This window comes from Petromyzon marinus, chromosome 74 (assembly GCF_048934315.1).
Source record: "Petromyzon marinus isolate PM22_M1 ecotype Great Lakes invasive population chromosome 74, UKy_Petmar_22M1.pri1.0, whole genome shotgun sequence".
NCBI classification, from domain to species: domain Eukaryota; kingdom Metazoa; phylum Chordata; class Hyperoartia; order Petromyzontiformes; family Petromyzontidae; genus Petromyzon; species Petromyzon marinus.
Window position 1 is genome coordinate 8,514,232 of NC_133740.1, and position 20,994 is coordinate 8,535,225.

Below are 20,994 nucleotides of genomic sequence, written 5' to 3' on the forward strand. Positions count from 1 at the left end.
ATCCTTCCGATCCTGCGGTACCCGTCCAGTGGTCCAGACTGTTGTTATGATGTCATGTAGGGCAGTCTGTGCACAAACGCCACCCACCCTCAGCATTTCGCTTGGGAGATCATCTTTTCCTGGATCGCCTTTGTACTTCCTCAACAGATGGCACCTCAGCCAGCCACTCACAGGGGGTGACTACCTCTTCCAAATTGATATGTAAACTCCTTTGTCAAGGCGCTCTGCTCCTCCCACCCAGCTTAAAAGACGCTGCGAAGCTTGGCAGCGTTCACTGAAGCGCCGTCTTCCCGACAGTTCTGTTCCTTCACCTGAAGGAGGCCACTTGTGTCGTGGCCGAAAGGTCGTGAGAATTTTATTGTTTTATATTTTATTTTATTGTTTCCCTTCTAACGTGGTGACTTTACCGAAAGAACCAAGAATATGAATCCCTGCAGTCACGAAAGCTTTAAATCAAAATTTTACCTCTTCCAATATGAGGCACCGCAGCCTCAGCAGGATCGTCCCCACTTTGACCCATGATGTTTTCCAAGATTAGGGATTTCCCCTCCAACCAAGACCTCACAGAAATGGTCAAAAAATCTGCAAACCTGTTCCTGGGAGTCGGCGATCGGATCACCTTTCTTTCCCCTAATGATGGTGACAGATGTGGCAATGCAAGTAACACTTTTTTGATGGAGTTAAATAGAGATTTGTGATCACGGGCCACTGAGGCAGACTCCATCTCCTCAGCTACCCGCAACCACCACACCTTTGCAACACCACACTGCTCTCTGCACCTCCGAGCGAAGGCTGCGGTAAGCCTTCTCCGACGTGGAATGCTGTAGATGAGAGTGAGAGTGAGCCTGTCGCTTTTTCTCAGCCAGCTGGAACACCTCCTCCATCAGTCAAGCAAGGTCTCTGGGAGGCTTAGACCGTGTACCCAAAGTAGCCATTGTTGCTGCATGAGCCGCAGTCCTAAACCTCGCCCATTTCCCCTCGGCATCAGAAGCAGGAGGGGATTCCAACCCCAGCTGCAGGCGATGATGAAATTCTCGCTTGCAACTTTCATCAGCTTGCTTAGACCAGACCACTACGGGTTTGAATGGGGTCCTGGGTGTACACCCACCACCGGAGTGGAAGAATGGCAGGCGCATCTTACAGATGACAAGTCGATGGTCAGTGGGCAGATCAGCTCCACGGGAGGTCCTGGTGTCAAGGACATGGGCTCGCATCCGCTGGTCCGTCACTATGTAGTCCAGCAGATGTTCTTGCTTGGACCCGGCATGCATCCGTGATGTTGTGTGGATGCGCCGATGCGGGAATAGCGTGTTGGTAATTACAAGCCCATGGGCTGCACAGAAGTCTAGCAGCCTCAAACCATTGTTATTGAGCTGATCTGGCCCATGCCCTCCAATCACTCCAGATCAGGTGCCAGCATCATGACCAACTCGGACATTGAAGTCACCCAACAGGATGACTCTATCCCGAGAGGCCACTTTAGCTAGCACTTGTGACAGGAGGTCATGGAAGGCATCTGATTCATCGGCCTTGCATGCATTCCTCCACTGATGTTCATCTTCAGTGGGGGGGCAATCATCACCACCCCAATCACCGCCACCATCACCACCACCACCACTACCACCATTGCCACGGCGTTCCTAACGCAGCAAGGGAGCCACTCAGGATGCGGCCAACCACGCATGATGCGCCAACCCACCGAACCACAGCTGGATCCAAGGTGTTGCGTTACCGCCTCGGTTCGGCTGCCAGGCCAACGTTGGCACAGTCACCAACGTTGGCACAGGGTCACCAACGTTGGCACAGGGTCACCAACGTTGGCACAGGGTCGCCAACGTTAGCACAGGGTCACCAACGTTGGCACAGGGTCGCCAACGTTAGCACAGGGTCACCAGCACAGGGTCGCCAACGTTGGCACAGGGTCGCCAACGTTTGCACAGGGTCGCCAACGTTGGCACAGGGTCACCAACGTTAGCACAGGGTCGCCAACGTTGGCACAGGGTCGCCAACGTTAGCACAGGGTCACCAACGTTAGCACAGGGTCACCAACGTTGGCACAGGGTCACCAACGTTAGCACAGGGTCGCCAACGTTAGCACAGGGTCACCAGCACAGGGTCGCCAACGTTGGCACAGGGTCACCAACGTTAGCACAGATTCACCAACGTTGGCACAGGGTCACCAACGTTAGCACAGGGTCGCCAACGTTAGCACAGGGTCACCAGCACAGGGTCGCCAACGTTAACACAGGGTCGCCAACGTTAGCACAGGGTCACCAACGTTGGCACAGGGTCACCAACGTTAGCACAGGGTCACCAACGTTAGCACAGGGTCGCCAACGTTAGCACAGGGTCACCAACGTTGGCACAGGGTCACCAACGTTAGCACAGGGTCACCAACGTTGGCACAGGGTCACCAACGTTAGCACAGGGTCACCAACGTTAGCACAGGGTCACCAACGTTGGCACAGGGTCACCAACGTTGGCACAGGGTCACCAACGTTCGTGGTGAGTCAGGGTCCACGAGCCAACGTTCCCTGGCGACCAGAGTCGAGCTCTCGCGTCAACAACAACAACAACCACAACCCCAGGTGCGATCTTCCCCGAGCGCAGCATCATCGCACATCGACAACGTCAACAACAACAACAACCACAACAACAACAACAACCACAACAACAACAACCACCACCAACGGGAATCGTCGCAGCAGCAATAACGACGCAAGCAACAAATCGTCACAACGATGTTTCACTTCGGCTCTTCACACGTTTCCCCTTCCGCCCCATGCTCCACCAACCCCCAGCCCCCCCCCCCACCCCCCCCCCCCTCCGTTACTGCTTCTGGTTTGTGCCGTGAAATCCAAAGGATAAGAGGAGGGGGGGGGGGGGCAGCAGTTTGCCCGCAGTCACGTGGTGACAACTTGACGCGACTGGCTCCGTCGCCAGGTGGTGGTGCGGGCGGGGGAAGGGAGGTCACAACATAGTCTTGGGTCTTTCGGTAAAGTCACGAAGATCTACGTGACTCATCAAGGATATGAATTCCCGCAGCCGCGAAAGCTTCGAGTCAGGGGGGCCCACAGCAGTTGAAACGACACGTGTCCCACTACCACCACCACTACTACTACCACTACCACCACTACTACTACTACCACCACCACCACCACCACGATACTATTGCACGACTACCTTTAGAACCCGTGGGGTAACTCCCGTGGGGTAACTCCCGTGACGACCGACGGTCGTGGTGGTGGTGATGGTGGTGGTGGTGACGTCGAGGAGGGAAAGAGGGGTCAGGGTTTCAGAGTTTTTTGGGGTCAAACGGCCGAGACCGATAGCCGCGGTTACTCGCGGAAGCTCGCGGACGCTTAGGGAGGGGGTCACCTGGGAGGATGGGCCGTGGTGGTGCTGGTGGTACGAGATTAGAATTATTATTATTTTTAGATTTTGTTCCCGTGTGTAAAGTTGAAAGGTTATCGAGATCAATTATAGACCGCCAGCCGTTCACAGTCCCCGTGGATCGGAGTCTCAGTCAACACTCCGGTCTCGAGACACTGATCCTGAGACACTGATCCTGAGACGCTGATCTCGAGACACTGATCTTGAGACACTGATCTTCAGACACTGATCTCGAGACACTGATCCTGAGACACTGATCTCGAGACACTGATCCTGAGATCGGTACAAGATGCTGATCCTGAGACACTGATCTCAAGACACTGATCCTGAGACCCGGTCTCGAGACGCTGATCCTGAGACCCGGTCTCGAGACACTGATCCTGAGACACTGATCTCAAGACACTGATCCTGAGACACTGATCTGGAGACACTGATCTCGAGACACTGATCCTGAGACCCGGTCTCAAGACACTGATCTCGAGACACTGATCCTGAGACACTGATCCTGAGACCCGGTCTCGAGACACTGATCCTGAGACACTGATCCTGAGACACTGATCTCAAGACACTGATCCTGAGACACTGATCCTGAGACCCGGTCTCAACACACTGATCCTGAGACATTGATCCTGAGACCCGGTCTCGAGACACTGATCCTGAGACACTGATCTCGAGACACTGATCTCGAGACACTGATCTCGAGACACTGATCCTGAGACAATTATCTCGAGACACTGATCCTGAGACCCGGTCTCAAGACACTGATCCTGAGACACTGATCCTGAGACACTGATCTCGAGACACTGATCTCGAGACACTGATCCTGAGACACTGATCCTGAGACCCGGTCTCGAGACACTGATCTTGAGACACTGATCTCGAGACACTGATCTCGAGACACTGATCCTGAGACACTGATCTTGAGACACTGATCCTGAGACCCGGTCTCAAGACACTGATCCCGAGACACTGATCCTGAGACACTGATCTCGAGACACTGATCTCGAGACACTGATCCTGAGACACTGATCCTGAGACCCGGTCTCAACACACTGATCCTGAGACACTGATCCTGAGACCCGGTCTCGAGACACTGATCTTGAGACACTGATCTCGAGACACTGATCTCGAGACACTGATCCTGAGACACTGATCTTGAGACACTGATCCTGAGACCCGGTCTCAAGACACTGATCCTGAGACACTGATCTCGAGACACTGATCCTGAGACACTGATCTCGAGACACCGGTCTCGATGCGCCGATCTTCTGGGACGTGAACCTTTCGTATCTCCTTGACTGTCAAAGTGAACGACATCGACCTCTGCACCACCATCCATCGGCCCCCATCCTCATCACTTCAGCTACCGCACGATACAACTACGACATCTACGACAACATCATCAACTACAACATCATCATCATCAGCAACATCATCTACATCATCATCGTCGCTATTATCACCGTCACAATCGCTAACCAGGAACCGACGACGTCTACTCGAGCACGGAAAATCACAAGAGGGCGACATTGTACAGCTGCGTGCGGGGACGGTGGGCGGCACGGGTGGTGGTGCGGGTGGTGGTGGTGTGGGTAGCGGTGGTGTGGGTAGCGGTGGCGGTGCGGGTGGTGGTGGTAGTGGTGGTGTGGGTAGTGGTGGTGTGGGTAGCGGTGGTGGTGCGGGTGGTGGTGTGGGTAGCGGTGGCGGTGTGAGTGGTGGTGGTAGTGGTGGTGTGGGTAGCGGTGGTGTGGGTAGCGGTGGCGGTGTGAGTGGTGGTAGTGGTGATATGGGTAGCGGTGGCGGTGTGGGTGGTGGTGTGGGTAGCGGTGACGGTGTGAGTGGTGGTGGTGTGGGTAGCGGTGGTGGTGCGGGTAGCGGTGACGGTGTGAGTGGTGGTGGTGGTGTGGGTAGCGGTGGCGGTGTGGGTGGTGGTGGTAGTGTGGGTGGTGGCGGTGTGGGTGGTGGTGGTGGCGGTGTGGGTAGCGATGGCGGTGTGGGTGGTGGTGGTGGGTGCGGGAGGTGGTGCGCGTGGTGGTGCGGGTGGTGGCGGTGTGTGTGGTGGTAGTGTGGGTAGCGGTGGTGGTGGTGTTGGTGGTGTGGATAGCGGTGGTGGTGGTGTTGGTGGTGTGGGTGGTGGCAGTGTGTGTGGTGGAAGTGTGGGTAGCGGTGGTGGTAGTGTGGGTAGCGGTGGCGGTTGTGTTGGTGGTGTGGGTAGCGGTGGCGGTGTGGGTGGTGGTGGTAGTGTGGGTGGTGGCGGTGTGGGTGGTGGTGGTGGTGGTGGTGGCGGTGTGGGTAGCGATGGCGGTGTGGGTGGTGGTGGTGGTAGTGGTGGGTGCGGGAGGTGGCGCGCGTGGTGGTGTGGGTGGTGGCGGTGTGGGTGGTGGCGGTGTGGGTGGTGGCGGTGTGGGTGGTGGCGGTGTGGGTGGTGGCAGTGTGTGTGGTGGTAGTGTGGGTAGCGGTGGTGGTGATGTGGGTAGCGGTGGTGGTGGTGTGGGTGGTGGTGGTGTGGGTAGCGGTGGTGGTGTTGGTGGTGCGGGTAGCGGTGGTGTTGGTGGTGTGGGTGGTGGCAGTGTGTGGTGGTAGTGTGGGTAGCGGTGGTGGTGGTGGTGTTGGTGGTGTGGGTAGCAGTGGCGGTGGTGTTGGTGGTGTGGGTAGTGGCAGTGTGTGTGGTGGTAGTGTGGGTAGCGGTGGTGGTAGTGTGGGTAGCGGTGGCGGTGGTGTTGGTGGTGTGGGTAGCGGTGGCGGTGCGTGCGGGTGGTGTGGGTAGCGGTGGTGGTGGTGTTGGTGGTGTGGGTAGCGGTGGCGGTGGTGTTGGTGGTGTGGGTAGTGGCAGTGTGTGTGGTGGTAGTGTGGGTAGCGGTGGCGGTGCGTGCGGGTGGTGCTATCGACACGGTGACGTACTTGACAGCGGTTGCGCTTGGCTGTGCTTGTGCACCACCAAACACCAACAGAGTAGCAGCAGCAGCAGCAGCATCAGAAGCATCAGCAGTTTGTGGATGAACGAGCGATGAGTGAGCGCGTGTGTACGGGGGCACGGCGCTAAGCGCTCGGCACAATGCTACGAACCCGGCAAACATCGCCACGAGGGGTAAAATACGGCCAACTATTTTGATTGTTGCCAGGTAAGGCCCACTGGGGCTGCGTATATATTTTTTTTATTTTAATCAGAAGCGACCTATCGCAAATGGTAGCCCAACGAAAGTGGCTCATCGTCATGGTCATCGTCACGTGGACGTTTATAACAGCAGCAGCAGCAGCCAAATTAACCTCGTCGCACGTTTCGAAATGTCAGGGTCGAACCCACGACATCCTGTATACCGGGCGAGATAGTTAACATCTCCTAGCCACACGCAAACTTCAAATATACAGCAGGCGTCGTTGGGGTCGAACCCACGACCTCCTGTATACCGGGCGAAGTAGTCAACATCTACCTAGCCACATGCAAACTCCAAATATGCAGCAGGCGTCGTCAAGCTGGGGATGGAACCCACGACCTCCTGTATACCGGGCGAGATAGTTAACATCTCCTAGCCACACGCGAACTCCAAATATACAGCAGGCGTCGTTGGGGTCGAACCCACGACCTCCTGTATACCGGTCGAAGTAGTCAACATCTACCTAGCCACATGCAAACTCCAAATATGCAGCAGGCGTTGTCAGGCTGGGTATGGAACCCACGACCTCCTGTATACCGGGCAAGATAGTTAACATCTCCTAGCCACACGCGAACTCCAAATATACAGCAGGCATCGTTGGGGTCGAACCCACGACCTCCTGTATACCGGGCGAGGTAGTTAACATCTCCTAGCCACACGCAAACTCCAAATATGCAGCAGGCGTTGTCAGGCTGGGGATGGAACCCACGACCTCCTGTATACCGGGCGAGATAGTTAACATCTCCTAGCCACACGCGAACTCCAAATATACAGCAGGCATCGTCGGGGTCGAACCCACGACCTCCTGTATACCGGGCGAAGTAGTCAACATCTACCTAGCCACTCTGGCGGTTCGGGTGGCAAAGGGCATTGGGCTGGCCACCCCACCCCCCCCACCCCCCCCCCGCACCAACCACCACCCCCCAAAAGCCCAAGCCCACCAATATATAATTACGAGATTACGCCACACACAGCAAACACACCGCACGTACAGACACGGCGCCGCCGCTTCATACGTAGATACAAAATAAATACAGCGATGTGACTCGGGGGTGACGTCGACCGACGGCGAGAGGCACGGGTCGGCCGGTCGTGGGGCCCGTGCGGGAGACGGTGGGGCAATGGTCTGACACAGCAGAGTCTGTGGGTCTCTGTGTGGTGAGTCTGTGGGTCTCTCTGTGTGGTGGGTCTGTGGGTCTCTCTGTGTGATGAGTCTGTGGGTCTCTCTGTGTGGTGAGTCTGTGGGCCTCTCTGTGTGATGAGTCTGTGGGTCTCTGTGTGGTGAGACTGTGGGTCTCTCTGTGTGATGAGTCTGTGGGTCTCTGTGTGGTGAGTCTGTGGGTCTCTGTGTGGTGAGTCTATGGGTCTCTGTGTGATGAGTCTGTGGGTCTCTGTGTGGTGAGTCTGTGGGTCTCTGTGTGGTGAGTCTGTGGGTCTCTGTGTGGTGAGTCTATGGGTCTCTGTGTGATGAGTCTGTGGGTCTCTGTGTGGTGAGTCTGTGGGTCTCTGTGTGGTGAGTCTGTGGGTCTCTGTGTGGTGAGTGTGTGGGTCTCTCTGTGTGGTGAGTCTGTGGGTCTCTGTGTGATGAGTTTGTGGGTCTCTGTGTGGTGAGTCTGTGGGTCTCTGTGTGGTGAGTGTGTGGGTCTCTCTGTGTGGTGAGTCTGTGGGTCTCTGTGTGATGAGTTTGTGGGTCTCTGTGTGGTGAGTCTGTGGGTCTCTCTGTGTGATGAGTCTGTGGGTCTTTGTGTGGTGAGTCTGTGGGTCTTTGTGTGATGAGTCTGTGAGCCTCTCTGTGTGATGAGTCTGTGGGTTCTCTCTGTGTGGTGAGTCTGTGGGTCTCTGCGTGGCGAATCTGTGGGTCTCTCTGTGTGATGAGTCTGTGGGTTCTCTCTGTGTGGTGAGTCTGTGGGTCTTTGTGTGATGAGTCTGTGGGTCTCTCTGTGTGGTGAGTCTGTGGGTATCTGTGTGGTGAGTCTGTGGGTCTCTCTGTGTGGTGAGTCTGTGGGTCTCTGTGTGGTGAGTCTGTGGGTCTCTCTGTGTGGTGAGTCTGTGGGTCTTTGTGTGATGAGTCTGTGGGTCTCTGTGTGGTGAGTCTGTGGGTATCTGTGTTGTGAGTCTGTGGGTCTCTGTGTGGTGAGTCTGTGGGTCTCTCTGTGTGATGAGTCTGTGGGTTCTCTCTGTGTGATGAGTCTGTGGGTCTCTGTGTGGTGAGTCTGTGGGTCTCTGTGTGATGAGTCTGTGGGTCTCTGTGTGGTGAGTCTGTGGGTCTCTGTGTGATGAGTCTGTGGGTCTCTGTGTGGTGAGTCTGTGGGTCTCTGTGTGGTGAGTCTGTGGGTTCTCTCTGTGTGATGAGTCTGTGGGTCTCTCTGTGTGATGAGTCTGTGGGTTCTCTCTGTGTGGTGAGTCTGTGGGTCTCTGTGTGGTGAGTCTGTGAGTCTCTCTGTGTGATGAGTCTGTGGGTTCTCTCTGTGTGGTGAGTCTGTGGGTCTCTGCGTGGCGAATCTGTGGGTCTCTCTGTGTGATGAGTCTGTGGGTTCTCTCTGTGTGGTGAGTCTGTGGGTCTTTGTGTGATGAGTCTGTGGGTCTCTCTGTGTGGTGAGTCTGTGGGTATCTGTGTGGTGAGTCTGTGGGTCTCTCTGTGTGGTGAGTCTGTGGGTCTCTGTGTGGTGAGTCTGTGGGTCTCTCTGTGTGGTGAGTCTGTGGGTCTTTGTGTGATGAGTCTGTGGGTCTCTGTGTGGTGAGTCTGTGGGTATCTGTGTGGTGAGTCTGTGGGTCTCTGTGTGGTGAGTCTGTGGGTCTCTCTGTGTGATGAGTCTGTGGGTTCTCTCTGTGTGATGAGTCTGTGGGTCTCTGTGTGGTGAGTCTGTGGGTCTCTGTGTGATGAGTCTGTGGGTCTCTGTGTGGTGAGTCTGTGGGTCTCTGTGTGGTGAGTCTGTGGGTCTCTGTGTGATGAGTCTGTGGGTCTCTGTGTGGTGAGTCTGTGGGTCTCTGTGTGGTGAGTCTGTGGGTCTCTGTGTGATGAGTCTGTGGGTCTCTGCGTGGTGAGTCTGTGGGTCTCTGTGTGGTGAGTCTGTGGGTCTCTCTGTGTGATGAGTCTGTGGGTCTCTGTGTGATGAGTCTGTGGGTCTCTGCGTGGTGAGTCTGTGGGTCTCTGCGTGGTGAGTCTGTGGGTCTCTGTGTGTTGAATCTGTGGGTCTCTCTGTGTGGTGAGTCTGTGGGTATCTGTGTGGTGAGTCTGTGGGTCTCTCTGTGTGATGAGTCTGTGGGTCTCTGTGTGGTGAGTCTGTGGGTCTCTGTGTGGTGAGTCTGTGGGTCTCTCTGTGTGATGAGTCAGTGGGTCGCTGTGTGGTGAGTCTGTAGGTCTCTGTGTGGTGAGTCTGTGGGTCTCTCTGTGTGATGAGTCTGTGGGTCTCTGTGTGGTGAGTCTGTGGGTCTCTGTGTGATGAGTCTGTGGGTCTCTGTGTGGTGAGTCTGTGGGTTTCTGTGTGGTGAGTCTGTGGGTCTCTGTGTGGTGAGTCAGTGGGTCTCTCTGTGTGATGAGTCTGTGGGTCTCTGTGTGGTGAGTCTGTGGGTCTCTGTGTGATGAGTCTGTGGGTCTCTGTTTGGTGAGTCTGTGGGTCTCTGTGTGGTGAGTCTGTGGGTCTCTGTGTGGTGAGTCAGTGGGTCTCTGTGTGGTGAGTCTGTAGGTCTCTGTGTGGTGAGTCTATGGGTCTCTATGTGCTGTGTGATGAGTCTGTGGGTCTCTGTGTGATGAGTCTATGGGTCTCTGTGTGATGAGTCTGTGGGTCTCTGTGTGATGAGTCTGTGGGTCTCTGTGTGATGAGTCTATGGGTCTCTGTGTGATGAGTCTGTGGGTCTCTGTGTGATGAGTTTGTGGTTCTCTGTGTGATGAGTCGAGTCTATGGGTCTCTGTGTGGTGAGTCTGTGGGTCTCTGTGTTATGAGTCTGTGGGTCTCTGTGTGATGAGTCTATGGGTCTCTGTGTGATGAGTCTGTGGGTCTCTGTGTGATGAGTTTGTGGTTCTCTGTGTGATGAGTCGAGTCTATGGGTCTCTGTGTGGTGAGTCTGTGGGTCTCTGTGTTATGAGTCTGTGGGTCTCTGTGTGATGAGTCTGTGGGTCTATGTGTGGTGAGTCTGTGGGTCTCTGTGTGATGAGTCTGTGGGTTTCTGTGTGATGAGTCTGTGGGTCTCTGTGTGGTGAGTCTGTGGGTCTCTGTGTGATGAGTCTGTGGGTTTCTGTGTGGTGAGTCTGTGGGTCTCTGTGTTATGAGTCTGTGGGTCCCTGTGTGGTGAGTCTTTGGGTCTCTGTGTGATGAGTCTGTGGGTCTCTGTGTGATGAGTCTGTGGGTCTCTGTGTGATGAGTCTGTGGGTCTCTGTGTGATGAGTCTGTGGGTCTCTGTGTGGTGAGTCTGTGGGTCTCTGTGTGGTGAGTCTATGGGTCTCTGTGTGGTGAGTCTGTGGGTCTCTGTGTGGTGAGTCTGTGGGTCTCTGTGTGGCGAGTCTGTGGGTCTCTGTGTGATGAGTCTGTGGGTCTCTGTGTGATGAGTCTGTGGGTCTCTGTGTGATGAGTCTGTGGGTCTCTGTGTGGTGAGTCTGTGGGTCTCTGTGTGATGAGTCTATGGGTCTCTGTGTGATGAGTCTGTGGGTCTCTGTGTGATGAGTCTGTGGGTCTCTGTGTGATGAGTCTGTGGGTCTCTGTGTGATGAGTGTGGGTCTCTGTGTGATGAGTCTATGGGTCTCTGTGTGATGAGTCTGTGGGTCTCTGTGTGATGAGTCTGTGGGTCTCTGTGTGATGAGTTTGCGGGTCTCTGTGTGATGAGTCTGTGAATCTCTGTGTGATGAGTCTATGGGTCTCTGTGTGATGAGTCTGTGGGTCTCTGTGTGATGAGTTTGTGGTTCTCTGTGTGATGAGTCGAGTCTATGGGTCTCTGTGTGGTGAGTCTGTGGGTCTCTGTGTTATGAGTCTGTGGGTCTCTGTGTGATGAGTCTATGGGTCTCTGTGTGATGAGTCTGTGGGTCTCTGTGTGATGAGTTTGTGGTTCTCTGTGTGATGAGTCGAGTCTATGGGTCTCTGTGTGGTGAGTCTGTGGGTCTCTGTGTTATGAGTCTATGGGTCTCTGTGTGATGAGTCTGTGGGTCTCTGTGTGATGAGTCTGTGGGTCTCTGTGTGATGAGTTTGCGGGTCTCTGTGTGATGAGTCTGTGAATCTCTGTGTGATGAGTCTATGGGTCTCTGTGTGATGAGTCTGTGGGTCTCTGTGTGATGAGTCTATGGGTCTCTGTGTGATGAGTCTGTGGATCTCTGTGTGATGAGTCTGTGGGTCTCTGTGTGATGAGTCTATGGGTATCTGTGTGATGAGTCTATGGGTCTCTGTGTGATGAGTCTGTGGGTCTCTGTGTGATGAATCTGTGGGTCTCTGTGTGATGAGTCTGTGGGTCTCTGTGTGATGAGTCTGTGGGTCTCTGTGTGATGATTCTGTGGGTCTCTGTGTGATGAGTTTGTGGGTCTCTGTGTGATGAGTCTGTGGGTCTCTGTGTGGTGAGTCTGTGGGTCTCTGTGTTATGAGTCTGTGGGTCTCTGTGTGATGAGTCTGTGGGTCTCTGTGTGGTGAGTCTGTGGGTCTCTGTGTGATGAGTCTGTGGGTCTCTGTGTGGTGAGTCTGTGGGTCTCTGTGCGATGAGTCTGTGGGTCTCTGTGTGATGAGTCTGTGGGTCTCTGTGTGGTGAGTCTGTGGGTCTCTATGTGATGAGTCTGTGGGTCTCTGTGTGGTGAGTCTGTGGGTCTCTGTGTAGTGAGTCTGTGGGTCTCTGTGTGGTGAGTCTGTGGGTCTCTGTGTGGTGAGTCTATGGGTCTCTGTGTGGTGAGTCTATGGGTCTCTGTGTGATGAGTCTGTGGGTCTCTGTGCGATGAGTCTGTGGGTCTCTGTGCGATGAGTCTGTGGGTCTCTGTGCGATGAGTCTGTGGGTCTCTGTGTGATGAGTCTGTGGGTCTCTGTGAGCCGGCTGGTGAGCCAGTTAGTGAGCCGACTGGTGAGCTGGCCAATGAGCTCGTGAGCTGATTGGTGAGGTGGCTGGGCGAGGAGGTGAGTGAGCTGTTTGGGGGAGTGGGGGGTGGGGTGAGTCACGCCAGCCAGTGAGCCGGTCGGTGAAGAGCTGAGTGAGCCGGCCGGTGGATGGGCTGTCGAGGAGGTGAGCTGTCGAGGAGGTGAGCTGTCGAGGAGGTGAGCTGTTGAGGAGGTGAGCTGGGAGGAGGTGAGGTCGGGCTGGGCCGGCATCACATGTCAAAGAGGTTGAGGGCGCTCTCCGGCTGGGACTGCGTGTTGCGGTTGGCACGCCTGTGGAGGACAGAAGATGGGCGGGGACAGACGGGGACACGGGAGGGGGACACGCCGAGACACACAGACACACGGGGACACATGAAGACACGTGGGGACACGCAGAGACACACAGACACACGGGGACACATGAAGACACGGGGGGGACACGCAGAGACACACAGACACACGGGGACACATGAAGACACGTGGAGACACGGGGACACGTTGAGACACGTGGGAACACGCAGAGACACACAGACACACGGGGACACATGAAGACACGGGGGGGACACGCAGAGACACACAGACACACGGGGACACATGAAGGCACGTGGGAACACGCAGAGACACACAGACACACGGGGACACATGAAGACACGTGGAGACACGCAGAGACACACAGACACACGGGGACACATGAAGACACGTGGGGACACGCAGAGACACACAGACACACGGGGACACACGAAGACACGTGGAGACACGCAGAGACACACAGACACACGGGGACACACGAAGACACGTGGGGGACACGCAGAGACACACAGACACACGGGGACACGTGAAGACACGTGGAGACACGCAGAGACACACAGACACACGGGGACACGTGAAGACACGTGGAGACACGCAGAGACACACAGACACACGGGGATACATGAAGACACGTGTAGACACGGGGACACGTTGAGACACGTGGGAACACGCAGAGACACACAGACACACGGGGACACATGAAGACACGGGGGGGACACGCAGAGACACACAGACACACGGGGACACATGAAGGCACGTGGGAACACGCAGAGACACACAGACACACGGGGACACGTGAAGACACGTGGAGACACGCAGAGACACACAGACACACGGGGACACATGAAGACACGTGGAGACACGCAGAGACACACAGACACACGGGGACACACGAAGACACGTGGAGACACGCAGAGACACACAGACACACGGGGATACACGAAGACACGTGGGGGACACGCAGAGACACACAGACACACGGGGACACGTGAAGACACGTGGAGACACGCAGAGACACACAGACACACGGGGACACATGAAGACACGTGGGGACACGGGGACACGTTGAGGCACGTGGGGACACGCAGAGACACACAGACACACGGGGACACATGAAGACACGTGGGGACACGCAGAGACACACAGACACACGGGGACACATGAAGACACGTGGGGATACAGAGACACAGACACACGGGGACACATGAAGACACGTGGGGACACGCAGAGACAGACACACGGGGACACATGAAGACACGTGGGGACACAGGGACACGTGGAGACACACAGACACACGGGGACACACGGAGAGACTCGGAGACGAGTGAACAGACGGATGGTTTAGCGGAGAGACAAGACGGGGCAGAGATGAAGAGAAAAATCGGACAGATAGATGGACAGACGGACAGACGGATAGACGGATAGACGGAGAGACGGACAGACGGATAGACGGACAGATGGAGAGACGGACAGACGGATAGACGGACAGACGGATAGACAGACGGAAAGACGGAGAGACGGATAACCAGACAGACGGACAGACGGAGAGACGGACAGACGGACAGACGGATAGACAGACGGACAGACGGACAGATGGACAGACGTATAGATGGACAGACGAATAGACGGACAGACGGACAGACGCATAGACAGACGGACAGACGCATAGACAGACGGACAGACGGAGAGACGGATAGATGGACAGACGGATAGATGGACAGAGGGATAGATGGACAGACGGATAGACGGACAGACGGACAGACGGAGAGACGGGCAGACGGATAGACGGACAGACAGATAGACGCATAGACAGACGGACAGACGAAGAGACGATAGATGGACAGATGGATAGATGGACAGACAGATAGATGGACAGACAGATAGACGCATAGACAGACGGACAGACGGATAGACGGATCGATGGACAAGACGGACAGAGAATGCACTCACACAACCGGATGATTGAAGACATAGCGCATGCGGACAGACGGATGAATATTCACACAGACACACACACATGTAGACATAGCGCATGCGGACAGATGGATGAATATTCACACAGACACACACACATGTAGACATAGCGCATGCGGACAGACGGATGAATATTCACACAGACACACACACACATGTAGACATACACACCGACAGACACAGACAGACAAACAAGCATCAGTAAGGCAAGTGCAGAGACAGGCAGGCAGGCAGACAGGCAGGAAGACCTGACGTGCGGACACACACAAAAGACGAAGATCCCCCGTGTAGCCTCAACAGACTGCTGGGGCAAGTGCTGTTAGCGAGCAGCAGCAGCAGCAGCAGCGCCTATGAAGGCTACCGGCACTGTGGCACACGAGGGGGTGGGTGGCCAGCCAACCACTCCCGGCCGCCTTTGTCTCCCACAGTGGCGATGTTTACTACACAATGCACCAGGTGACTCATTTGAGGCCTAGTCGACCGAGGGCAGGCCCAGGACCGGTTCAGATAATCGTCACTGGCGGTGTTGGCCGTGAGCTGGAATCAAACTCGGACCGTAGCCGGATTCGTAGCGCTAACTGCTACGCCACCGCTCCCCACACACGCACACACGTACACACACACGTACACACACACGTACACACACACGTACACACACACGTACACACACACGTATGTCTGTGGTGGTGACCATGTGCAGTGAACAGCACCGGTGTCTCTCACCGTCGACCGGAGCGGCAAAACTGGCCAGAGGCAAATCTCCACCACGCCACCCAACACTGCACCATAGACTCAACACTGCACCATAGACTCAACACTGCACCATAGACTCAGCACTGCCCATAGACTCAACACTGCCCATAGACTCAACACTGCACCATAGACTCAACACTGCACCATAGACTCAACACTGCACCATAGGCTCAACACTGCCCATAGGCTCAACACTGCCCATAGACTCAACACTGCCCATCGACTCAACACTGCCCATAGACTCAACACTGCCCATAGACTTAACACTGCACCATAGACTCAACACTGCACCATAGACTCAACACTGCCCATAGACTCAACACTGCCCATAGACTCAACACTGCACCATAGACTCAACACTGCACCATAGACGCAACACTGCACCATAGACTCAACACTGCACCATAGACTCAACACTGCCCATAGACTCAACACTGCCCGTAGACTCAGCACTATCCATAGACTCAACACTGCACCATAGACTCAACACTGCCCATAGACTCAACACTGCACCATAGACTCAATACTGCCCATAGACTCAATACTGCCCATAGACTCAACACTGCATCATAGACTCAACACTGCACCACAGACTCAACACTGCACCACAGACTCAACACTGCCCATAGACTCAACACTGCACCATAGACTCAACACTGCACCATAGACTCAACACTGCACCATAGACTCAGCACTGCCAATAGACTCAACACTGCACCATAGACTCAATACTGCACCATAGACTGAACACTGCACCATAGACTGAACACTGCACCATAGACTCAACACTGCACCACAGACTCAACACTGCACCACAGACTAACAGACAACCGTACTGCCACTACGTCCGATACAGAACCCATCTCGTATCCTGCTAACTCTGATCCTGACCGTCCAGCCAGCATGCAGCCATGACCCTGACCTGAACTCTGACCCTGACCTCCCAGGATGCAGGCATGACCCTGACCTCCCAGCATGTAGCCATGACCCTGACCTGGACCCTGACCTCCCAGCATGCAACCATGACCCTGACCTGGACCCTGACCTGGACCCTGACCTGGACCCTGACCTGGACCCTGACCTCCCAGCATGCAGCCATGACCCTGACCTGGACCCTGACCTCGCAGCATGCAGCCATGACCCTGACCTTGCAGCATGCAGCCATGACCCTGACCACCCAGCATGCAGCCATGACCCTGACCTGGACCCTGACCACCCAGCGTACAGCCCTGACCCCTGACCTGGACCCTGACCTCCCAGCGTACAGCCCTGACCCTTGACCTGGACCTCCCAGCGTACAGCCCTGACCCCTGACCTAGACCTGGACCTCCCAGCGTACAGCCTTGACCCTTGACCTGCACCTGGACCCTGACCTCCCAGTGTACAGCCCTGACCCCTGACCTGGACCTGGACCTGAACCGTGACCTCCCGGGCGGAGTGCAGCCCTGACCCCTGACCTGCACCTGGACCGTGACCTCCCGGGCGGAGTGCAGCCACATACCGCGGTGCTATCGGTCCTCAGGGGTCGCTTACAGTGATTCTGGAAGGAGAGAGAAGCGCGTGAGCAGAGAGTGAGCAGAGAGTGAGCAGAGAGTGAGCAGAGAGTGAGCAGAGAGGTAACGCGCACAGGCTGGAGGGGAGAGTACAGGGGAGAGTGGAGAGAGTGCAGGGGAGAGTGGGGAGAGTAAAACTCACGAGTGGAGGACGAGAGGGGAGAGAGCGATGGGAGAGTGGAGGGGAGAGTGGGGAGAGTAAAACTCACGGGTGTAGGATGAGAAGGGAGAGCGATGGGAGAGTGGAGGGGAGAGTGGAGAGAGCAAAACTCACAGGCGGAGCATGAGAGGAGAGAGCGGTGGGAGAGTGGATGGGAGAGTGGGGAGAGTAAAACTCACGGGTGGAGGATGAGAGGGGAGAGCGATGGGAGAGTGCAGGGGAGAGTGGGGAAAGTAAAACTCACAGGTGTAGGATGAGAAGGGAGAGAGCGATGAGAGAGTGGAGGGGAGAGCGATGGGAGAGTGCAGGGGAGAGTGGGGAGAGTAAAACTCACGGGTGGAGGATGAGAGGGGAGAGCGATGGGAGAGTGGAGGGGAGAGTGGAGAGTGCAAAACTCACAGGCGGAGCATGAGAGGAGAGAGCGGTGGGAGAGTGGAGGGGAGAGTGGGGAGAGTGCAGGGGAGAGTGGGGAGAGTAAAACTCACGGGTGTAGGATGAGAAGGCAGAGAGCGATGGGAGAGTGCAGGGGAGAGTGGGGAGAGTAAAACTCACGGGTGTAGGATGAGAAGGGAGAGCGATGGGAGAGTGCAGGGGAGAGCGATGGGAGAGTGCAGGGGAGAGTGGGGAGAGTAAAACTCACGGGTGGAGGATGAGAAGGGAGAGCGATGGGAGAGTGGAGGGGAGAGTGGAGAGAGCAAAACTCACAGGCGGAGTATGAGAGGAGAGAGCGGTGGGAGAGTGGAGGGGAGAGTGGGGAGAGTAAAACTCACGAGTGGAGGACGATAGGGGAGAGCGATGGGAGAGTGCAGGGGAGAGTGGGGAGAGCAAAACTCACAGGCGGAGCATGAGAGGAGAGAGCGGTGGGAGAGTGGAGGGGAGAGTGGGGAGAGTAAAACTCACGAGTGGAGGACGAGAGGGGAGAGCGATGGGAGAGTGCAGGGGAGAGTGGGGAGAGCAAAACTCACAGGCGGAGCATGAGAGGAGAGAGCGGTGGGAGAGTGCAGGGGAGAGTGGGGAGAGTAAAACTCACGGGTGGAGGATGAGAGGGGAGAGCGATGGGAGAGTGCAGGGGAGAGTGGGGAGAGTGCAGGGGAGTGTGGGGAGAGCAAAACTCACAGGCGGAGTATGAGAGGAGCGGTGGGAGAGTGGAGGGGAGAGCGATGGGAGAGTGGAGGGGAGAGTGGAGAGAGCAAAACTCACAGGCGGAGTATGAGAGGAGAGAGCGGTGGGAGAGTGGAGGGGAGAGTGGGGAGAGCAAAACTCACGGGTGGAGCATGAGAGGAGAGAGCGGTGGGAGAGTGCAGGGGAGAGTGGGGACAGTAAAACTCACGGGTGGAGGATGAGAGGGGAGAGCGATGGGAGAGTGCAGGGGAGAGTGGGGAGAGCAAAACTCACAGGCGGAGCATGAGAGGAGAGAGCGGTGGGAGAGTGCAGGGGAGAGTGGGGAGAGTAAAACTCACGGGTGGAGCATGAGAGGAGAGAGCGGTGGGAGAGTGCAGGGGAGAGTGGGGAGAGTAAAACTCACGGGTGGAGGATGAGAGGGGAGAGCGATGGGAGAGTGCAGGGGAGAGTGGGGACAGTGCAGGGGAGAGTGGGGAGAGTAAAACTCAAGGGGTGGAGGACGAGAGGGGAGAGCGCAAGGAATAAACTCCCCAAGTGCAGTGAGGGATGTGAGAAGACGGATGAGGGGAGAGAGGAGGGGGGAGATGACGTGGGGACCGAGGGACAGCTGCCACGGCCAAGGGGTTAGGGTTAGGGCCAGATTGGGCAAAGGTTTAGATGTTTGGGATTAGAGCCTTGGTTACGAGTTTAGTGGTTAACGGTTAGGCACAAGGTTTAGGATCTTGGTTGGAGGCTGGATTGGGGGTCACGGTTAGGGTCAAGGTTCAGCGTGAGGGTTCGGGTCTGATTTTTTCTCACGGTTAGGCACAGGTAAGGGGTCTGGGGTTAGGTTGAATAGGAGTCTAGGGGTCAAGGGTTATGAAGTTAGGGTCCGGGTTAGGGCTCTCTTAGGATCATGGGGTTCGCCATTGGTTTGGGATCTGGTTTAGGGCCTAGGCCAGGCTTACATTCAGACTTAGGGTCGGGTTTGGAGTCCGCGTTTGGGCAAGGGGCGACCGGTGAGCGTCTTGGTTAGGCTTAGGCTTCGAGCTAGGGTTAGGCCCAAGTTCGGCATCCCGCTTTAAGAGCCCCAAGGACACGGTGGAGGGTGAGAAGGTTCGAGGCCGGGATGCGGCTTCCGTTCACGATGCCCAGTAGGGCCTGGAGTTTATACTCCAGTTCAACGTCCGGTTTAGGGTTCGCGAGCTCGTCGTCGTCATCATCTCGATCCACGGGCAGACACAGCCCTGTAGGTGTACCACTGCACATTTCGTCATTTGTGGTTTACACTTTTCTTTCTTTCAGTCTTGTAGTGCCAATATGGCTCAAGTACGATTTGGTGCTCTCGTGACTGCAGGAATTAATCTTTGTTTTTTTTCGGTAAAGTCACGTAGAAATAAGAAAAAATAAAATTACATAATATACGACGTTTCGATTGCAACACAAGCAATCATCATCAGGTAGAGGAAACACATAACCGCATTTATATATACAGACCTTAAGTAGAGGGAATTAACACAGATATACCAGGGGATACAGAGAGACGGAGCATCACACTAAATCAAACAGGGTTTAGCAACATTTTGAAACTATGTAAAGCAACACAGACGGTCGGTTAAAAATTGTGTTTTGCGGCGTGGAGGGAAGGCCCTCCGTCCAGCAGCAGACTTGACAGAGGGCCAGCGGACAGTGTCGAGTCGCCGGGCGAGGGGTCAAGGGCTAGGTCTGAGAGCGAGAGGATCGGGTCGAGCTCACGGTGTGTGATAAGCACGAGGACTAGAATACAAGACGGGGAGGCAGAGCGAAAGGTATGCGGGTAGGTTGGCTGGTAGGGAGGAGCTTGGCACGGCGGTACCTTGGGATACGTCGTTAATTCGTTCCAGGAGGTAGGAGGACTCGTACCGAAAATGACGAATACCAAACTAATTTTTCCCATAAGAATTCAAGGGAAAGGAAATAATCCATTCCAGAGTATAAAAAATGATATTTTATATGGCATATTATAGATTAATGGGGTTGCATAACATTATTTAGACACTACTTATTACGAAAATGCATACATACATTAAAATAAATACCAATAAAAAAAATTAACATCCCTTTACCTTGCCGAGAGGAGTTGATAGCCTACGAGCTGTCGCAAGGGGTGTGCACTGAACGAGATCTACTGTACAGGCAGACTGAGGAGCGGCGCTTAGTCTCAGTCATGAACGGGGTCTACGCGGGGATGCGGTGACTTATCCCGACCCATACAAGTTCTAGTAAGCGCCTCGTATCCCAAGCAAAGGCGTCGTATCCCACGACATTTCTTTCTCGTCAAAACACGACGTATACCAAATTCGACGTACCAGTAAAACCTTGGATTGCGAGTGACTTGGTCTGCGAGTGTTTTGCAAGACGAGCAAAAATGTAAAATAAATATTAATTTGATAAACGAGCGAGAGGGTTTTGCAACACGGGTAGTGTACGTGCGCACGCTTTGTACTGCCGAGCGTCACGTGATCACACAACTGACGTACGGAGTGCTTTGGATTACAAACACGTTTCCAAAA

General features: G+C 55.2%; 1 protein-coding gene across 3 annotated transcripts in view; it reads right to left on the minus strand.

Moving 5' to 3' along the window:
- Window positions 1-12,643: 12,643 nt before the first annotated feature.
- DNM1 (dynamin 1) overlaps window positions 12,644-20,994 on the minus strand; it is a 73,623-nt gene continuing 65,272 nt past the window's right edge. For 2 of the 3 annotated variants that reach the window (XM_076056079.1, XM_076056078.1), the window contains one exon: window positions 12,644-12,883. In XM_076056079.1, the coding sequence (XP_075912194.1) occupies window positions 12,823-12,883 (61 nt within the window). In that variant the 3' untranslated portion in view covers window positions 12,644-12,822. Of the gene's footprint in view, window positions 12,884-17,129; window positions 17,169-20,994 lie in introns of all 3 variants that reach the window. The other variant, XM_076056080.1, reaches the window with a different exon arrangement.